This window comes from Neovison vison, chromosome 10 (assembly GCF_020171115.1).
Source record: "Neovison vison isolate M4711 chromosome 10, ASM_NN_V1, whole genome shotgun sequence".
Classification (NCBI taxonomy): domain Eukaryota; kingdom Metazoa; phylum Chordata; class Mammalia; order Carnivora; family Mustelidae; genus Neogale; species Neogale vison.
Window position 1 is genome coordinate 10,640,880 of NC_058100.1, and position 16,479 is coordinate 10,657,358.

The following is a 16,479-nucleotide window of genomic DNA, read 5'->3' on the forward strand; positions in this document are numbered from 1 at the left end:
CTTCGACTCTTAGTCAACTGAATTATAATAATCCACTAGTTTGAAACTATAATAAAATAATTATCTCATTAAATGAGTTAAATTTGTTTTTGAAGTGACATTCCCCTTTTGGGTCTCTGGGAAAAGCTGTTATAAACTATTCTGCAATTGTATAAATCCCTACTTTGTTGGGCTTAGATAGTGAGGCATTAGCAATGAATTCATAATCTACAGATCACAAGTGTTTTTAAACAGAGGCACCCAGTTTCTGCAAGCAAAGACAATGCTTTTTTTTTACTGAATGCCTTTTATGGGCAGAGTCAGCAGAGTGTCCCCTCCTGTGCAAACCCCTCCCCCAGCACTGCCATCAGGACTTTTCCCTTTTCCTTCTGGGCTGGGATGTTACCATCTTGCAGATAAATAAATGAACACAGTGAGGCTGGATGAACACACACTATAGATGAGAGTCAGAATCAGGACTTACACCCAGAACTTTCTGACCCTAAATTAATGAACATTTTTTCAGTAATTGTCTATGGTTAGGGAAAGGCAAGCTATTACAGCTCCAAATAGATCCATGTAGACCCTCTGGGAACTTCCTTTCTGATTTCTATGAAATTAACCAGAACCAATTCCTTGGCCAGGACCTGCTGATCCCCAAGGTGTAAGGACCCAAAGGTGTGCTCTAAGTACTCATTAGTTATCATTAAGGGGGGTGAACGTGTATGTGTTTTGGTGTGTGAATGCAAAAAGGGCTACACAAAACCCTTTTCTTTTAAAGATGATTGTATGCATTTACTGCACGTGGAAACATGGGTGTGAAAGCTGGACTGCGTATGTGTATACACATACATTAAAAACTATACAGATATTCCCCGCTCCCCCATCCCCCAAGGAATCCAAGAGGATTGATTTCTCTTTAGCAGCTCGCTGAGTGTGTAGCGGGCCATCCTTTGGCAACTTCTGATTTCAAATCTGCACTTAAATGAATTATATGAATATGTCGCTGCCACTGAGTTTACTTAATAGGCCTGGAGCCTTAAGTATGTCACCAAACACCTTCAATCTAGTAAGAGAGAAAACTCATAGCCAAATATTCTAGTGCTCCTAATATAATGTATTCCGTTGTCATTATTAAACTCCTTCGCTTCTGTCTCTCTGAGACAGGAGACGGAAAAGGAAAAGCTCTATTTCTTTACGGTTCTGTGATGCTGGCTTTCCGCAGTTCATCTTGTCATCTCCACTCCTTTGCGTACCCCATCACAACTTTCCTGGCAGTTTCCCTGCTATTTTCGTGCCCAGGCGCAAGCTAGCCTGCCTCGTCCCCCGCTCTTTTCCTCTGGATAGGTGCCTCGGCTGGCCACCCGCGGGCGACAAAAAAAAAAAAAAAAAAAAAAAAAAAGTTTGGAAAACCCAGGGGTCGGCGTCGCCTCCTCGACGCTCCGCTGGCTCCACTGGATCTGGCTATTTACACTCAGCTCCAGCTCCTCGCCGCCCGCGGAGGTGTTCCAGAAACGCCGCCCTGGCTGTCCTCGCCTCGCCTGGAGCCTTTCGCGGTGGCGGGGCCGCTGGCGACGGCGCGGGGAAGGCGGGCGGAAGGCCAGGCGCGGGGACCCTGCGCGGCAGGCGGGAGACACGGCCCCGGGGGTGTGGCGAGCGCATGGCAAGCACCACGACGCCCGGCCTAGTGGGCTCGCTCCCCGCCGATTCTGGAGCCGCCTCTGAGCAGCCCTCCACAGCGCCGCCTCGGTGCTCCCGGCCGAGCCCAGGGAAGCAAGCGGGGGACAGCGGGGGACAGTGGGGGCGTGACCGGGGCGCGGATGCAAGCGAGCCGGAGGGCGCCGCGCCACGGCCGCGTCGGGTAGCAGTAGGGCAGCCGGAGGGGCAGCGACATCTGCGGGCTGGCGGCCGACGCTTCCAGGCGGCGCGGAGCCGAGCGGGGCGGCCCGAAGACACCGGGCGTAGCTTGGCTGGGCGGGCCTCGCATTCCGGGTCCCGCCGGCCGACTCCCCAGCTGCGCCCGGGTCCCGGGCCCCAGCGCGTGGCGGGTGCTCGAGGGCCGGTGCAGAAGCGACTCCTCTGGCTGCGCGCTCACGTCTGTGCCACCGCAGGAGGCTCGGCGACGTTTGTGAATCTCGGGCTAGGGTTTGTCAAAATACCTCTAGCGACTCGGAGAACCCGGTTTCCCCACTGGGGACGGCGATCGTTCTTGTTTCTTGCCTTTAGAAAGTTACTTCGACACTTTTGATCTTCCGTCCTGAGTAAGAAGGAAAAAGAAAGCGCGATCTGCCCCCGGGCTAGGGGGACTCAGGGGGGTCCGGGAAAGGGACAGAGCCAGTTTTAAGCCGAAGCGGCGAGCTTGGCCCATTGACACTTCAGCCCCAGAAAGGGTTAACTGCATCCAGCCCGTTCGGTTTACATGTAAATAGAGAGCAGCTGCTCCGCGCGGGCCCCGGCTGGCCCTTTTAAGTTTTTGATTGGTTGCCAATGACATCACCGCCCGTGTTATAACACTGTGGACCCGGAGCGGCGTCGGATAAACCCTCCTTAAAGAGACGAGGCCACGCCCCCGGCTCCTCCCCCCAGGCTGTCCATTGGCCGCGGGCCGCTGTGAGGTAGCGGTCAGCTTTGTCCGGATTTCTATTGGCCCAACGTGCCGTCGATCGGCAGCCGGCCCGCCCCCTCAGAATCTTACATTTACAGTGTAGCAAAAGAGAAAGTAACTATGTTGCTGCTGGAGATCAATGAAGCTAAGTGAATGGGGGCTGAATGGGCGAATCCTTAGCTGAAGCGGAGCGCCAGATGGTGGAGGGCTACACTTATTTATGAAGTAAGTGGAAGTCACCCCGGCTACTCCTGAGAGCCCGGAGTGTAAGGCGGTGAGAGTGTGAGTGTGTGAGTGAGTGTGTGTGTGTGTGTGTGTGTGCGTGAGATGCGATGCTCACGGGGGAGCCACAGCAGGTGAGGTTATAGGGTTCCGGCTGATGGCTCACGCTATCCAGTGCGTTAACTCTCCCTGCAGTCTACTTGGATTTGGGGAGAAGAAAAAAACGAGGTTTGTTGGGATGCTTTGCGGCAGTTTTAAATGCCAGGGGCTTGTTAGTGCGTTGTGTTGCGAAGGGGAATAAGCGCCCAGAAGTGGGGAAGTAGCATTCTCTAACGACTTAATTTTCTTTCCAGCCCCTGCCTAGAGGTGGAAGGACGACTAGCAAGGGAGAGGGGATAGCATAGTGTTTCTCTGGGAGGTTTCCTGGGCCAGTCTAGATGCTTTCACGGGCAACATATACGCCCGACCCTCTGCTGCAGGGATGCAGATCTCTTTATACACTCGGGGTGTGTGTGTGTGTGTGTGTGTGTGTGAGAGAGAGAGAGAGAGAGAGAGAGCGCCAGCCGCGCACTCCGTGTGGAGGTGGGGGGTCCCAGCCTGTGTCTCCGCGAGCACGCTTATGCGTCCCTCGCAAAGGAAATGGGCTGTTGATCCTGGGACGGACCCTACCTGATAACACAATAGCAAAGACTTTCACCGCTTGGTCCAGCTGGGAAACAGTTATAGCTTCTGGAATAGTACTTGCTCTTCAAAAAAATACTACGCAAGGGAGGGAGGGAGGAGGGGCGGGGAGGGGAGAGGTGAGAGGACAGGAGGGAGGAACGGGGTGGGGGGTGCTGAATCCTTCTCTCCCATCCAAAGGTGGGTGAGAGAGACGTGAATCGGTGGGGAACTGTGGACGTGTCGGGTGCGTGTCTCCGAGTGTATGAGTGTGCGCGCGTGTGTGGATTCTGCCTGTGACACTTTGGCTCTGTGTCAGAGAGTGGTGACGGTCGTGTGTAGACAGATGATAGATGACATTTTCCCAGACATCTCTTAAAGTTCGTTTAGGTGAGGACTCTTGCATGGGGTTTGGTTTCTTTTCTCTGAGTATGTCTAATAGAAGAAGAGCCAGTAGGGTCGGGTTGTGGAGTGCCCCTGTGCCTATGGGAAGGAAGGAACTGTATTCCTTTGCAGGCGTCCTCTCAGGTGACAGGAGGTGGACCCAGTGGGCAACACCTCACCGCCCCCTTTAACAGGGGAAGTCCTTTCTATGGAATTCATCCTCTTCAAGGGGCAGGGGTCTTTCTGTGGGGGATTGAAATATTATACACAGTGGCTCCCTCCCTCACGTTGAGAGAAGCTCTGGGATGCATAGTCTGTGCCACTAGGGAACTGAAGGAGTGGGCAGTCAAAGTGGTCATTTTCTTAAAGGCAGGAGTGTGGGCGGGGGAAAGGGGGATTGAGGTGGGCAGCAGAGGAGCAAAGGGTGATGGATCTGCCAGGGTTGGGGGGTTACCAGACCTGGCTTCTTGACCTGAGTCTTTGTTTCAGGACAGTTCCTTTGTAACAAAAGGGGAAATGCAGATTAATTTATAAGAGACTAACAGGAAACACGGGAGGTTTTAATATGACTGTGTTGTGCTTTTCAAAGGGATGCAAAGCAAGAATAGCTCCTAGTTAAAGAGATTCACTTGGGGGATACTTTCATTCTGATTCGCAGAAAGTTGCCATCCACCCCTGCTGTATATTTAGCTGCTGTATATTTCGGTGAGCAGTGCCAGAGCTCATGGTCATTCCCTCGCCTTTGCAGTGGGTGAAGGAATTAAACGGAAAGTATGCAAGGGGGGACAAATGGGTCTTTCTCATATGGTTGCGCTATGCTTCTGCCCAGGAGATGAGGCCCGGAATAGATGCCTCTTAAGAGCCTTCCCTTCTGTCTTTGGCTTTTCTGACTCTCTGTGCTTGTACTTTCTCCGAGGCTGAACTTTGATGTAGGTCCATGAGACGTTGTTCATCAACATTTGTGTAGACCGTCCGTGGAACCTAAGACTTAGTCACCAAATAGGTGGGGGCCCTCAGGTTGACATCGTCTTCGAATCTCTAAAAATGAGTTTCGGGCTTGGAGAGTGGCGTGATAAAGGGCCCATAGGACAACTTCACTCAGAGGGATGCACAGGCCTTTCCTAGGGTTTGGATCAGACTGCCTTTTGTGTCACGTGACTTTATTCTTTCTTTCCCCCTCCCCTTCTTTACAGACTGTCTTGAGTTCTTCTTCAATTGCCAGTTTTCAGCCTCCTCATGCCTCCGTCTCCTTTAGACGACAGGGTAGTAGTGGCACTGTCTAGGCCCGTCCGACCTCAGGATCTCAACCTTTGTTTAGACTCTAGCTACCTTGGCTCTGCCGCCCCAGGCAGTAACAGCCACCCTCCTGTCATTGCCGCCACCGTCGTATCCCTCAAGGCTGCGAATCTGACGTATATGCCCTCATCCAGCGGCTCTGCCCGCTCCCTGAATTGTGGATGCAGCAGTGCCAGCTGCTGCACTGTGGCAACCTACGACAAGGACAATCAGGCCCAAACCCAAGCCATTGCTGCCGGCACCGCCACCACCGCCATCGGAACCTCTACCACCTACCCTGCCAACCAGATGGTCAACAACAATGAGAATGCAGGCTCTCTAAGTCCGTCAGGTGGGGTGGGCAGCCCCGTGTCAGGGACCCCCAAGCAGCTAGCCAGCATCAAAATAATCTACCCCAATGACTTGGCGAAGAAGATGACCAAATGCAGCAAGAGTCACCTGCCAAGCCAGGGCCCTGTCATCATTGACTGCAGGCCCTTCATGGAGTACAACAAAAGTCACATCCAAGGAGCTGTCCACATTAACTGTGCCGATAAGATCAGCCGGCGGAGACTGCAGCAGGGCAAGATCACGGTCTTAGACTTGATTTCCTGTAGGGAAGGCAAGGACTCTTTCAAGAGGATCTTTTCCAAAGAAATTATAGTTTATGATGAGAATACCAATGAGCCGAGCCGAGTGATGCCCTCCCAGCCACTTCACATAGTCCTCGAGTCCCTGAAGAGAGAAGGCAAAGAACCTCTGGTGTTGAAAGGTAATGCCCCTGTCCCCCTCCCAAGCACAGTCCTGGTTAGCCTGGGTTCACTTTGGGTTTGTCTTAGAAGTGCCAGGATTCTCCTTACCATGGCTACGTGAGACCAAAATAGCCTTCCTTCTTCTTGTTTTCCCTTCTTTGCCCTTAACTATTTTGCTGTAGTGAGAAAAACCAGTCACATGGAACCAGAAGCCGGAAGACCCAGGTTCTAGCCTCCGCGCAGCTTCTCATTTGTACTGTGCGAGCATTTCACCTCTCTGAGACTGTTCTCTCACCTTTTAGTGGGGCTGTGGACCACAAGATGGTATCTCAAGTCATAGCTGGTCCAGTAGCTCTATTCCAGTCAAAAACCAGTTGGAAAGTTATTGTCTCTCAGATTTAACCAAAGTTGATGGACCAGAGGAAGCAGAAACTATGGTGAACTATCAGTAAACCTACAGGTACCAGTGCTTTTTATAGGAAATCTTCTTTCTCACCTCTGACTAGCTTGCCTTTTCTATGGATTATAAAGTGACCTTCAAGAAGGGCAGAGGTCTTTCCTGTAAGCACCCGCCAGCCCCCCAGCACCAAAGCGTAAGTGTCCCAACGACATCCATTCTTCTGCCAAAGCTCCAAGGGGACAGAGACATTTTAATGAACTATTCCTCAACCCTTTGTTCTTTCTGGCCTCATCTGACAACCATTGGCATCATGGCTCCTTCCAGGATGGGGTGGTCGGTCACTTGGCCCCTTACACTGAATGCAGAATAACTCTGACATCAGTGTTGCTGAGCCTGGGCAGGAAGAAATAATTACCCACTGTTTTCTGAGCTTCTTCCACACAGTGTTGCCTAACATAGCAGGGGAACCTTCATTTTGTGTCTATCTGACTCGCTGCTCTTTGCCCTCAGATGTTGTCATTTGGGGCACTACACACCACTCTTTTTCTTTGGTGTCTTCTGTCCTTTGAGGGCGCTGAGAGATGGTCATCTTCTCTCTTTTCTTCTCTTGTGTTTTGAGCTAAGGTACACAGTTTCTAGGCCACATCACTACCAAGTCTCCTGAAGTGTGTTGACCAGAGGTACTGCTCTGTTCTTTTGAACACCTTGCATATTAAATGCAGTAGGCCATTGGGATAAGTCATTTATTTTATCTTTGTGTGACAGCTCTGCCATTCTCCTTCTTGTCTTCTCAATCATGCACTCTGCCTTTTGTTAAGTAGCATTATTGGAAATATGGTTCTGAATTATGTTGACAAATCCCCCAACCCCCGCGACTTCCATCCCATCCCTTCCTGCTCTTCTTGAGCTTGCTGTCATTGGGCTCAACTGCCACAAAGGCATAACTTTTCTTAGGGTTGGTAGGCTCTGGTGGGAAGGAGAACATGAAGGAGGTCATATCCAGAGAATTTCAGCAGGGCCCAGGCATTTTTGTTGTGGTTGATGAATTTTCTTAGGATTACAGATACATTCAGATTTCCTTTGTGTAGCTCTGTATTTTATTGTTTTCTATTTTTGTTTGGTTGACTTTGAGTGATTCCCAGTTGGCGTACCCAGCTAGTGTTCTCTCACCATGATCTTGGCTTGTTTTGTCTTTTTTGGCTGAGAAAATCCAGTCCACAAATTTCTCATTTGTAATAGTTAATCTTGGGGAACAAAAAGAGGGGTAGCCAGTGGTCTTGTAGGTCATCTCTTTGCTCATGTAGTGTCGATGTTAGGAAAAAGCAGACCTTTTGTGTCTATGTGATCTGAGGACAGACATTGAACAATACAAATTAAGGTGACTCTGGACTTGAACATGTGGATGACTAGGCGGAATTGGAGATCTTACCCTCTTATTTGCAGTGGACATTATTGTGTTTAGGGGTGGCCTGTCAAATGCTTGGAAATGAACCTCCCCGGTGTTACCAAAGAAAGTGGGGTTCCTTCCCCGTGGATGTAGCTGAGAGTCCAGGCAGCCTGGGCTTGCTCCTCAGTGTCAGTGAAGTTAAGATTGCCTCAGTGGGGCGGGGCCGGACATGCTGCTGACCTCACCACTGGGCACCCCAGGCGGCCGCGGTGAGGGCTCATCATTTTCGGGTTGGTGAGACAGAGCGGCGGTCGACCTGGAAGACGCACTGGTGGTAGAGGTTGGATTATTTGTAGTTTTGGGTGCTTTTCCTTCAAATACCTGGGAATTTGATAGAAAATAGTTTAGGAGCAAAAGGGTTGGTAATTTAATTTATTTATTATTGTCATCATTATTATGTTGGTCTCTTTGGGGGGAATGGCTTAAAATTGGGACAAAAATGGGAAAGAAAGGAGAGTGATCATAATTACGATATCCGTAGCTACCCTTTCATCTGGGTATACCAAAGGTTAATACCATAGCACCGTGGAGGTAAAGAATGGGGTGGGCATCTCTCAGAAGACATGGCCAGCGACTTCTCCCAAGTTCTTGAGTGGGTCAAGCAGACCATTCTGGTCTGGCTTCTCTGCTGAGGTTTATTTTACTAATCCCCTCCCTAGGTGATGCAAGATTTTATTTTAGTGAAGTGGTAGCGGTACCATTTTGGAATGAGTGATTTTTTTTTTTTGCAGGGAAACTATGGTGGTGAAGGTAGTGAATGAAAGGTAGAAACTTTGAAGTTCTCATTAATTTATTTTGAGAGATTTCAGTACAATCTTGGGTAATTTATGGCTGGCCCAGCTGATTCTCTGGTTTATGTTTGTAAACTTGTAAACACTGGTTCCTACCCTCCCCTGTCCAAGTTTTCTGTCCCCCTGTTTCAATGCCATGTTCTCCATTTTTGGTACTGCCTGTCAAGTAGAACGGCTGCTCAGTTACCATTTTAGTAATGCTGTGTCAGGTTGGGAAGAAACTGATCAGAGCCTCAGAAGCCCCTGGGATTAAGTTACTGTTCTAATTTACAGTCCCCTCTCTGTTGTGACCCGTGTCTGAATCCATGTTTTATTCTCATCTTCTGAAGAATAAATGGCATCAGACCAGTGCTTCTATTCCTTGCGGTGAAAATGATCCAAATGCATAAATATTTAGGGATTTGCAAAATTTTTGAGAGAATTACAGTCTGTTTTACCCCAAGTTGATTTTCAGTATGATTTTTTTTTTTAAAGATTTTATTTATTTATTTGACAGAGAGAAATCACAAGTAGGCAGAGAGGCAGGCAGAGAGAGAGAGGGAGAAGCAGGCTCCCTGCTGAGCAGAGAGCCCGACGCGGGACTCGATCCCAGGACTCTGAGATCATGACCTGAGCCCGAAGGCAGCGGCTTAACCCACTGAGCCACCCAGGCGCCCTTCAGTATGATTTTTAACCAAACTGAATAAGAAGGCTAGATGGTTCTGGACCTCCCAGAAGGAGAGCCACCATCTTTGTTTTGATGTTTATAAGGTACCCTTCCTTTTCAGGAAAGCTGGATTCAGGAAAATCATCGTTGACCTGTGTTGAAAAGGATAATCTACTGCCACCTGCCTCCTCCTTAAAGACCTCTGTGCCTTTAAAACTTTTATTATAAGAATTTTCAGATATGCAGAAAAATAAGAAAGGGGATAAAGAGCACCGTATACCTACCACGCAGATTAAACTGTAGTTCTTAATTGCCCTATTGACTTTCTCTTCCTTTTTCGGTTGTTGAAATATTTTATAGTACATAGTACAGGTAACATTTTAATATAGCCAGATATGTTTCAGGTTTAAAGTTACTACTCTAGAATTAATAAGGCTGCGGCTATTGTATAGTACCGTGCAGACAACATTTTCACTCCTGAATACTTCAGTGTCTTACGCCCACTTTTTCAAACTTAAATTTCTAACGTGACTAGCTAGCTCTCAGGTCTGTGGAGAAGCCTTTCTTCCTCGGAGTGGGAGGGCTCTGGGCGCCTCCTCGGGGGGCTGTAGTTCACCCTTCCACGTGGATGTGTCAGGCCCATGCCTGTACTTGCTCTGTGCTGTCAGGAAACAAAGCCTGACCGACAGACCCAGTCCCTCCCGCGGACTTGCTGCTGCACCAGTGGTGTTCAGTGGGGAGCAGTGGAGGAGGGACAGTCTCTTCAGGAGGCTGATCCGTAGGGAAGATACGATAACACAGGGAGTTCAATTTGTAGACTATAAAACCTTCCATCATAATTCCTGAGGGATAAACCACGCAGAGTACACGTTCTTCCATAATCACAAACGCTTCTGAAGTAACGTTTACAGGCGGTACTGAGTTTGATGACCAAGTGTGAAAGGCTATGCTCAGTAATCAGAGACCCCAGGAAAATAGTCTTTTTCTGCGTTGTTTGTCGTAGGGGAACAACAGTCTTCCTCTTGTCTCTCTGGATGTCGGGAGGAACTTTTTAAAAGATACGTGAAATAAAGACATACCTCCTGTAGGCACAAACTTCGTGTTGTTATTCTGAGCTCCTGCTTAACATCCAAACATGCCAGACATTCGCCTTGTTGCAAATGGTGGAGAAATTCAGGCAGGATTTTGGATCCAGTCTGTCTGATTCTAGCCTTGGTCCCTTTGTAATAGCCATGAACCCCTGGGCAAATTGCTTCATCCCTTACTTCCTTAATTTCCTCCTTTATAAAAGAGGATGTAAAAGCAGCTATGTTACAGTGTTAGTCTAGGAGTCGAAAAAAGTCATGTGTACAGAGGGCCCAGACCAGTTTTCATACATGGTGAGTGCTCCCTAACTGAAGCTTCATACTGTTATTACCATTGGTTGAAAAGAAATGATGGCATCAGTGTAAAGACAATCTGGGCTCCCCTTCCAAAGGAGTATAAGTGACAGGCGAGGTATAACGGAGAGTGTGTGTGTGTGTGTGTGTGTGTGTTGCTATGGCCTAAAAATAACTTGTTGACTATTCCCTGATTTAAGTAGCATACAGTTGGAGTGCCAAGTAATTATAAAAACATGTTGAGCCAAGACGCCAGAGTTATTTGGGCATATCCTAGAATTATTTATTTGTAGGGGAAATTTGTAAAAATACGATGATAAGTCTGTCCAGCTAGTGTCCCTTAAGTCAATAATGAAAGTGGAAAACTATTAAGCTTCATTTTTTCTGGCCTCTCATCAGGCTGATTTATTTTTGGAATAAGGATTGTAGTCTGACTATAAAAGGGTAGGTGGAAGGAGGGGGAAGTGTGCTTCATTTTCAAAAGTTCTCGAAGCTTTGAGTTGTGACGATACGGCGTGTGAAGGAAAAAGGAGGGAACCGTGGGAAGGCCTGCTCGTTTCTGTAAGTGAGACGCGATCCTTTTCTCTGAACTGGTTCACAGTGGCCTGTACTCTGCGCTTTTGGATATACTATCCTGCCTCCTAATTAGAATGTAAGTGGGAAGATGTAAGTGAGCTCTCTCCCTCATCCCTGTCCTTGCTCTTTCTGTTCCTCGTTCACTGTGTGCTCAGCAAAGTGGGGTTTAGCCCTTTTACTCTTGAGTTCAAATCTAGGCTTTTCTATTGACCGACTGTAGGTGTCCTTAGGGAGCTCAGGTCACCTCCCAATGCCCCACTTCTTTCTCCACTGTAAAAGAGGGCTAATTCCCCCATCATAGGACGGACTGAGACAACGGAAATCAGGTACCTGGGCACATAAATAGCTCTCAGTCTGGGCCCTGTTCCACCACCTTGTGCCCTTTCAGATCCTCTTACATTAGACGTTGGTCAGAGGAGAAGATGGCAAGTTGTTCCAAGCAGAGTACTATGGGAGCATGTTAATATCAACCACTTGTTCTTGCTAATTCACATCAGTTAAGTTAACCATCTGGCTTGTCAAGGACAAGTTCAATAAACTCCTTTCCTGGCAGTAGTAGATAATGATTTTAGATTAGAAAAAGGAGGGTAAGGGCAGGGAGGGTTGACAAAATCATGGGAGCAGAGAAACTCTCCGTACAGCCTGTGGCGCACGTACCCTCAGAAGCTAAGGGTGGGTCTTTGACCAGAAACCAAGCCGGCCCTACTTCCTAAGACTCGGTGTTGGCCGCATCCAGGCTCCCTGACCCAGCCTGGGGGAGCAGTTTGAGCATAAAAATGGGTCAGTTTGCAGTGCCTAGGCAATTGACTTCAAGTAGATAGACAAGGATACACTGTGCAGTAGGGATGGAAATTCTGATCCCAGAGGAGGTCTTTTCACATTCTTTGAACACAAGCATGCCAGTTTTTAGAATAAGAAGGAACTTTGAGGCCCCCTAGTCCCAAAGTTGTCCCTGCAGGCTGCCCACTGGAATCCCCTGGGGTGATTTAAAACCTACAATGCTCAGTTCCCACCTCTGGACAGTCTGATTAAATTGGTCTGGGGGTACAACCTGTGCATCAAGAATTTTAAGAGTTTCCCCAGTGGTTCTGACATGCCGCAAAGTTTGATCTAGTCCTGTTTTTTCATTATGCAGTTACTGAAATGGACCTAGAGAGATTTAACTTGCTCAAGGTCACATGCATGATTAATTTTAGAGCCTGGGTCCTTAGTGCTAAAATAGGTCTTGCCAGGTTGATAGTGTGTGTGTGTGTGTGTGTGTGTGTGTGTGTGAGATTATCTAATCATAACAGTATCTAATGTGAGCATACAAATATGAAATAATATACTTAATTAATAATTTTTAGTATTAATACCCTTTTTTGTTGAATTTTGAGATTTCAGTCCAGAACTATAGGGACCTAAGTCTAAGCTCTTTTGAAAGCAGCAGCTCATGGTCCTGATACTTGCCTGGGTCCTGGAAATACAGGACAAATATTAACATAGATTTAAACTTGTCTTCTGGGAAACTTAGTGGTTTAATAACGAGCTGAAACACACGTATCAAAGTGCACCCTTGTACCAAAGAATCTCAGGGTTCTAGGGACTTTTTGATATGTTGGTCTCCACGGAGGTACAGCCTGTGCATGGAGTAAGCTCATTCATTTGTTCAGCAAATACTACTGAATGCCTTCTGCATGCTGGGCTCTTGTTTTCAGGCTGGGGACTCTGCCCCCAAAACCCTTACAATCTTAATGCTTCGGTGAGAGAATACCCAGACCAGGCCGGTATTCCAGATCTTTCTACCTTGAAGATCATGTACCTGTTTGTATTCTTCATCCTCTTGTCCTATACAACCTTATTTAGGGAGGAGTTTATCTTCAGGGCTGTCATTCTCCTGGGAAGTACATGTTTGTGAGACATTTGGCCTTCCTTTCTTTGTCCCTTGCAAGATAAAGTCTGGCTTTTTCTAAGCACGTCTTCATGGGCCAATAGAATTTATTCCCAAAGACTTGATCCAAAGAGAAATGATGTTTTTTTTTGTTGTTGTTGTTACATTGTAGGTTTTTAATGGAAAGGAGAATACACGTTCTCTCTCTGCTTTAGAAGCTCGGGGCTGACAGGCCTTCTTCGTGCATTAGAGTGGAACTTTGTAATTTGGACCTCACTAATTTTGGACATGTTGCTAATAGGAACATGGCTGGTGTTTATTTTTTCCTGAATGCTATCTATGAAAAGAGGGCATGCTAAGCAAACAAGCATTGTAAATGATATTTCAAAGACAAGGTTTTAGCCTGCTCAGGAAAAAGAGAAAAAAAAAAAGTTTGCAAGTACAATTAAAAACCACGCTAGGAGACAGGACTGGGATAAAAACACAAAGTCTGTCATCTCAAAGCCTACGTTATTTCCCCTGAACCATGTGGATCCCTCTTGGGCCAAGTTTCACTGGCTGCATTTCCATATACTCTATACTCTACTACACTCATATTATATAACCCTTACTAATTCGGAAAAATTGGAGGGAAGAGAAAATGATGAGTGTGAATCAAAACATGAATTTTACCATACATTTAGAAATACACACTTTATGTTGACATTGACGTGTATTTTCTAATTATGAAGTCTGACTCTGAGATGTGTTCATCCATCAGCCAAGAGGAAGATAGTAGCATCCTTTTTCTTCCTAGCTTGTGTCTGTTTCATCTGTTATTACTTAAAGGTGTGGGGATATATATATGTGTGTGTGTATGTGTAATATATATATTATATATACGTATAATATATAATATAATATATATGTGTGTATGTGTGTGTGTGTGTGTGATATATATTATATATATATCACACACACATACATATCTCTACTCCTCTACCCCAGCAAGACCCCTTTTTCATGTGTAATGGGAAGGAAAGGGAACCTGGAAGCTTCTGCTCTTGGGTCAGGAAATGAGCCCTGCAGCCCAGTACTTTCATAGATGATAAAGGACGTTACCCCAGGCCCTGCTTCTGGCAAAGTAGAAGATCACTAATAGGGAGCAAAGGATTCCTCAAATTATCTGTATTGCCTTTAAGGTTTTACTTTCAGTGAAGACCTCATCGTCTTTTTTCTGCCTTCTAAGACTGGAGTTTCATGGCAAAACAAGGCCAAACTTTCTCAGGGCTCCACCAGAGGGTTTCAGTTTCTTTGTCTCGCCTTCCAGATGGGACCCCTGTTGGGCATCTGTTGCCCAGTTTCTCAACGAGAGACATAAATAAAAATGCCTGACCCAGGGGTTGTCCCTGGCTGGTGTCCCTTTTGCGGTGCATAAACCCTTGCCGATCTTAGCTGGTGTCTACAGGTGACGAGGCAGTCACCGCTTTTGGCAGGGTGTCACTCTCCAGTTTCCTTTATAGTTCTTCTATGGAAGGACTCATCCCACCAGTTTGAATCACGGCCCAAGGTCCACAACCCCCGGGCTAAACATTGCCAGCTGTTGCTGCTGGCAAGTGGCAAGAAGACCAGGTTGGGGGGGGGTAAGGGGAGGAGCAGTGGAGTAGCGGGAACAGGACAGGGTGACGATGGCAGAGCCCCTCGGGGTGGCAGGGCCTTCTGGGTCCTGGCCCTGGTCCTGGGTTCTAATATTCAAGACAGTGAGTTACTGTCGTTAGCTATTGGAGCGTCTGCTTCCCTCTTAAAATAGTTACGTCTAGACACAGATTTCTAAGGGGGGCTTCCATGAAGGGCTAGGGGGCATTTTCTTGGGTCTTATATTTCTAGTCTTACGAAAATAGCACATTTTTATGATAAGACTTTATAAGAAGGGTTTTATGGTTCTCATGAAGTGATATTTTCATCTGACAGCAGAACACCATTTAATCACACATAACTACTCTGGGTCTGGCCAACCTGTCATCCCTGAAATTAAAAAAAAATTATTTTCCAGATAGTTTGGGAAGTTGGGCATCAGACTGTCATAATCTGTGTCTTATTTTGTTCTCAGTGCAGCTTTGTGAGAGAGGCTGTAGATCTCGGGTTTCATGGATGCAGAATTTGAGGAACAGATTCAATATTTTCTTCCATGTTATTAACCAGTGAGCTGGTGAATGAGAATGGAACCCCAGTGCTTAGGATGTTGAGGCCCAAGTTCCTTCCAAGCTGGCTGCATGCTTATTCATGAATAAGTGAGCTCTAGATCTCGTTTCTTACGGTTGCTTTAAGTGTGCTTTATCTCTGAGGTGCCCTAAGTTATATTATTTCCCCCATCCCCTCCGTTTTCTTGTTTCCCCTCCACTGGGAATGCCACTGCTTAGAAAATTGGCCCACTCTGTGTCCTCAGAGAAGAGCAGCCTTCCCCATGACCTCTCTCTGAATTATATCTCAGCTTTTGGCAACTTCAAACTTTGGTGATGGCAGAGGCTTTTAAGGAGTAACAGATTGAATAAAGAAACTTTGAAGACTGCAGTAATTATCTCTAACATTTACGAAATGTTTATTATATATACCAGACTCGGCGCTCGAAGCTTTCTATCTCATGATAACACTCTAGCTTATACGGGAGTGACTGAGACTCCAAGAGGTTCAGGCCCTTGTCCAAGGTCATTCAGCTGTTGGATCCTGGGCCCAGCACTGTTACGCTTCTGCTGGGTGCGTTTTCAATATAAGAGAAACTTTGGATGCATTCTCCTAGTAGCCTGTGGATATGGGGTGATGTTCCTTCTGCACATATTGATATATTTACTTTCTAGAGGGGGAATTAGATGAGCCAGAAAAAAGAAAAGTACAAAGTTAGACGAAGAAAGTATGATGGAATATGTGAGATGATACGTGATGACCTGACACAGACTCCAATACTCAAAGACGTTTGATTGCTTCGTAGTCATCATCCATTCTGTTAGTGTGGATAATAGTGTTCACTATAGATCCCCCCAACCCAAATTGTGTGAGGAAGGAATTTCTAATAGGGTTATCATTATCCTTTGAGAGAGTCAATTCTCTGGGATAAGTGAACAGAGATCTTAAACTCTTTACTTTTTATTATTTTTCTCTTCTGCTTTCTTTTCCTTTCTTATCTTTCTTCTTCCCTTCTATAGCCTAAGCCTGCATGTACAGCTCAGATCATCAGGGCGCATGGCAGGGATGGACCCTAGAAAAAGCCTAACTGACACTCTCGAAGGCTAGCAGAACAGACCCCTGGGAACCTGGGCCAGAAGCAGCAGAATTATTGAGTATGTGTTCCAACAGTCCCATTTTACAGATGTGGACACTGATGCCTTACCCAAAAGCATTGAAATAGCGGGTAGCAGAGCTAGCACAGGATTCACGTTTCCTTACTCTTGGTTCAAGAATTTGTTTTAACCCCAGTGGGAGTGTAATCCTTCGGTTTGTATCTGAATTGTTATCAAAT

The 16,479-nt window shown here is 46.8% G+C and overlaps 1 protein-coding gene across 1 annotated transcript in view; it reads left to right on the forward strand.

Moving 5' to 3' along the window:
• The first annotated feature begins 2,692 nt into the window (after window positions 1-2,692).
• Window positions 2,693-16,479, forward strand: part of DUSP10 (dual specificity phosphatase 10) — a 39,402-nt gene continuing 25,615 nt past the window's right edge. Inside the window, exons 1-2 of the mRNA XM_044266799.1 lie at window positions 2,693-2,809; window positions 5,044-5,897. Coding sequence (XP_044122734.1) covers window positions 5,087-5,897 — 811 coding nt within the window. The 5' untranslated portion in view covers window positions 2,693-2,809; window positions 5,044-5,086. The remainder of the gene's footprint in view (window positions 2,810-5,043; window positions 5,898-16,479) is intronic.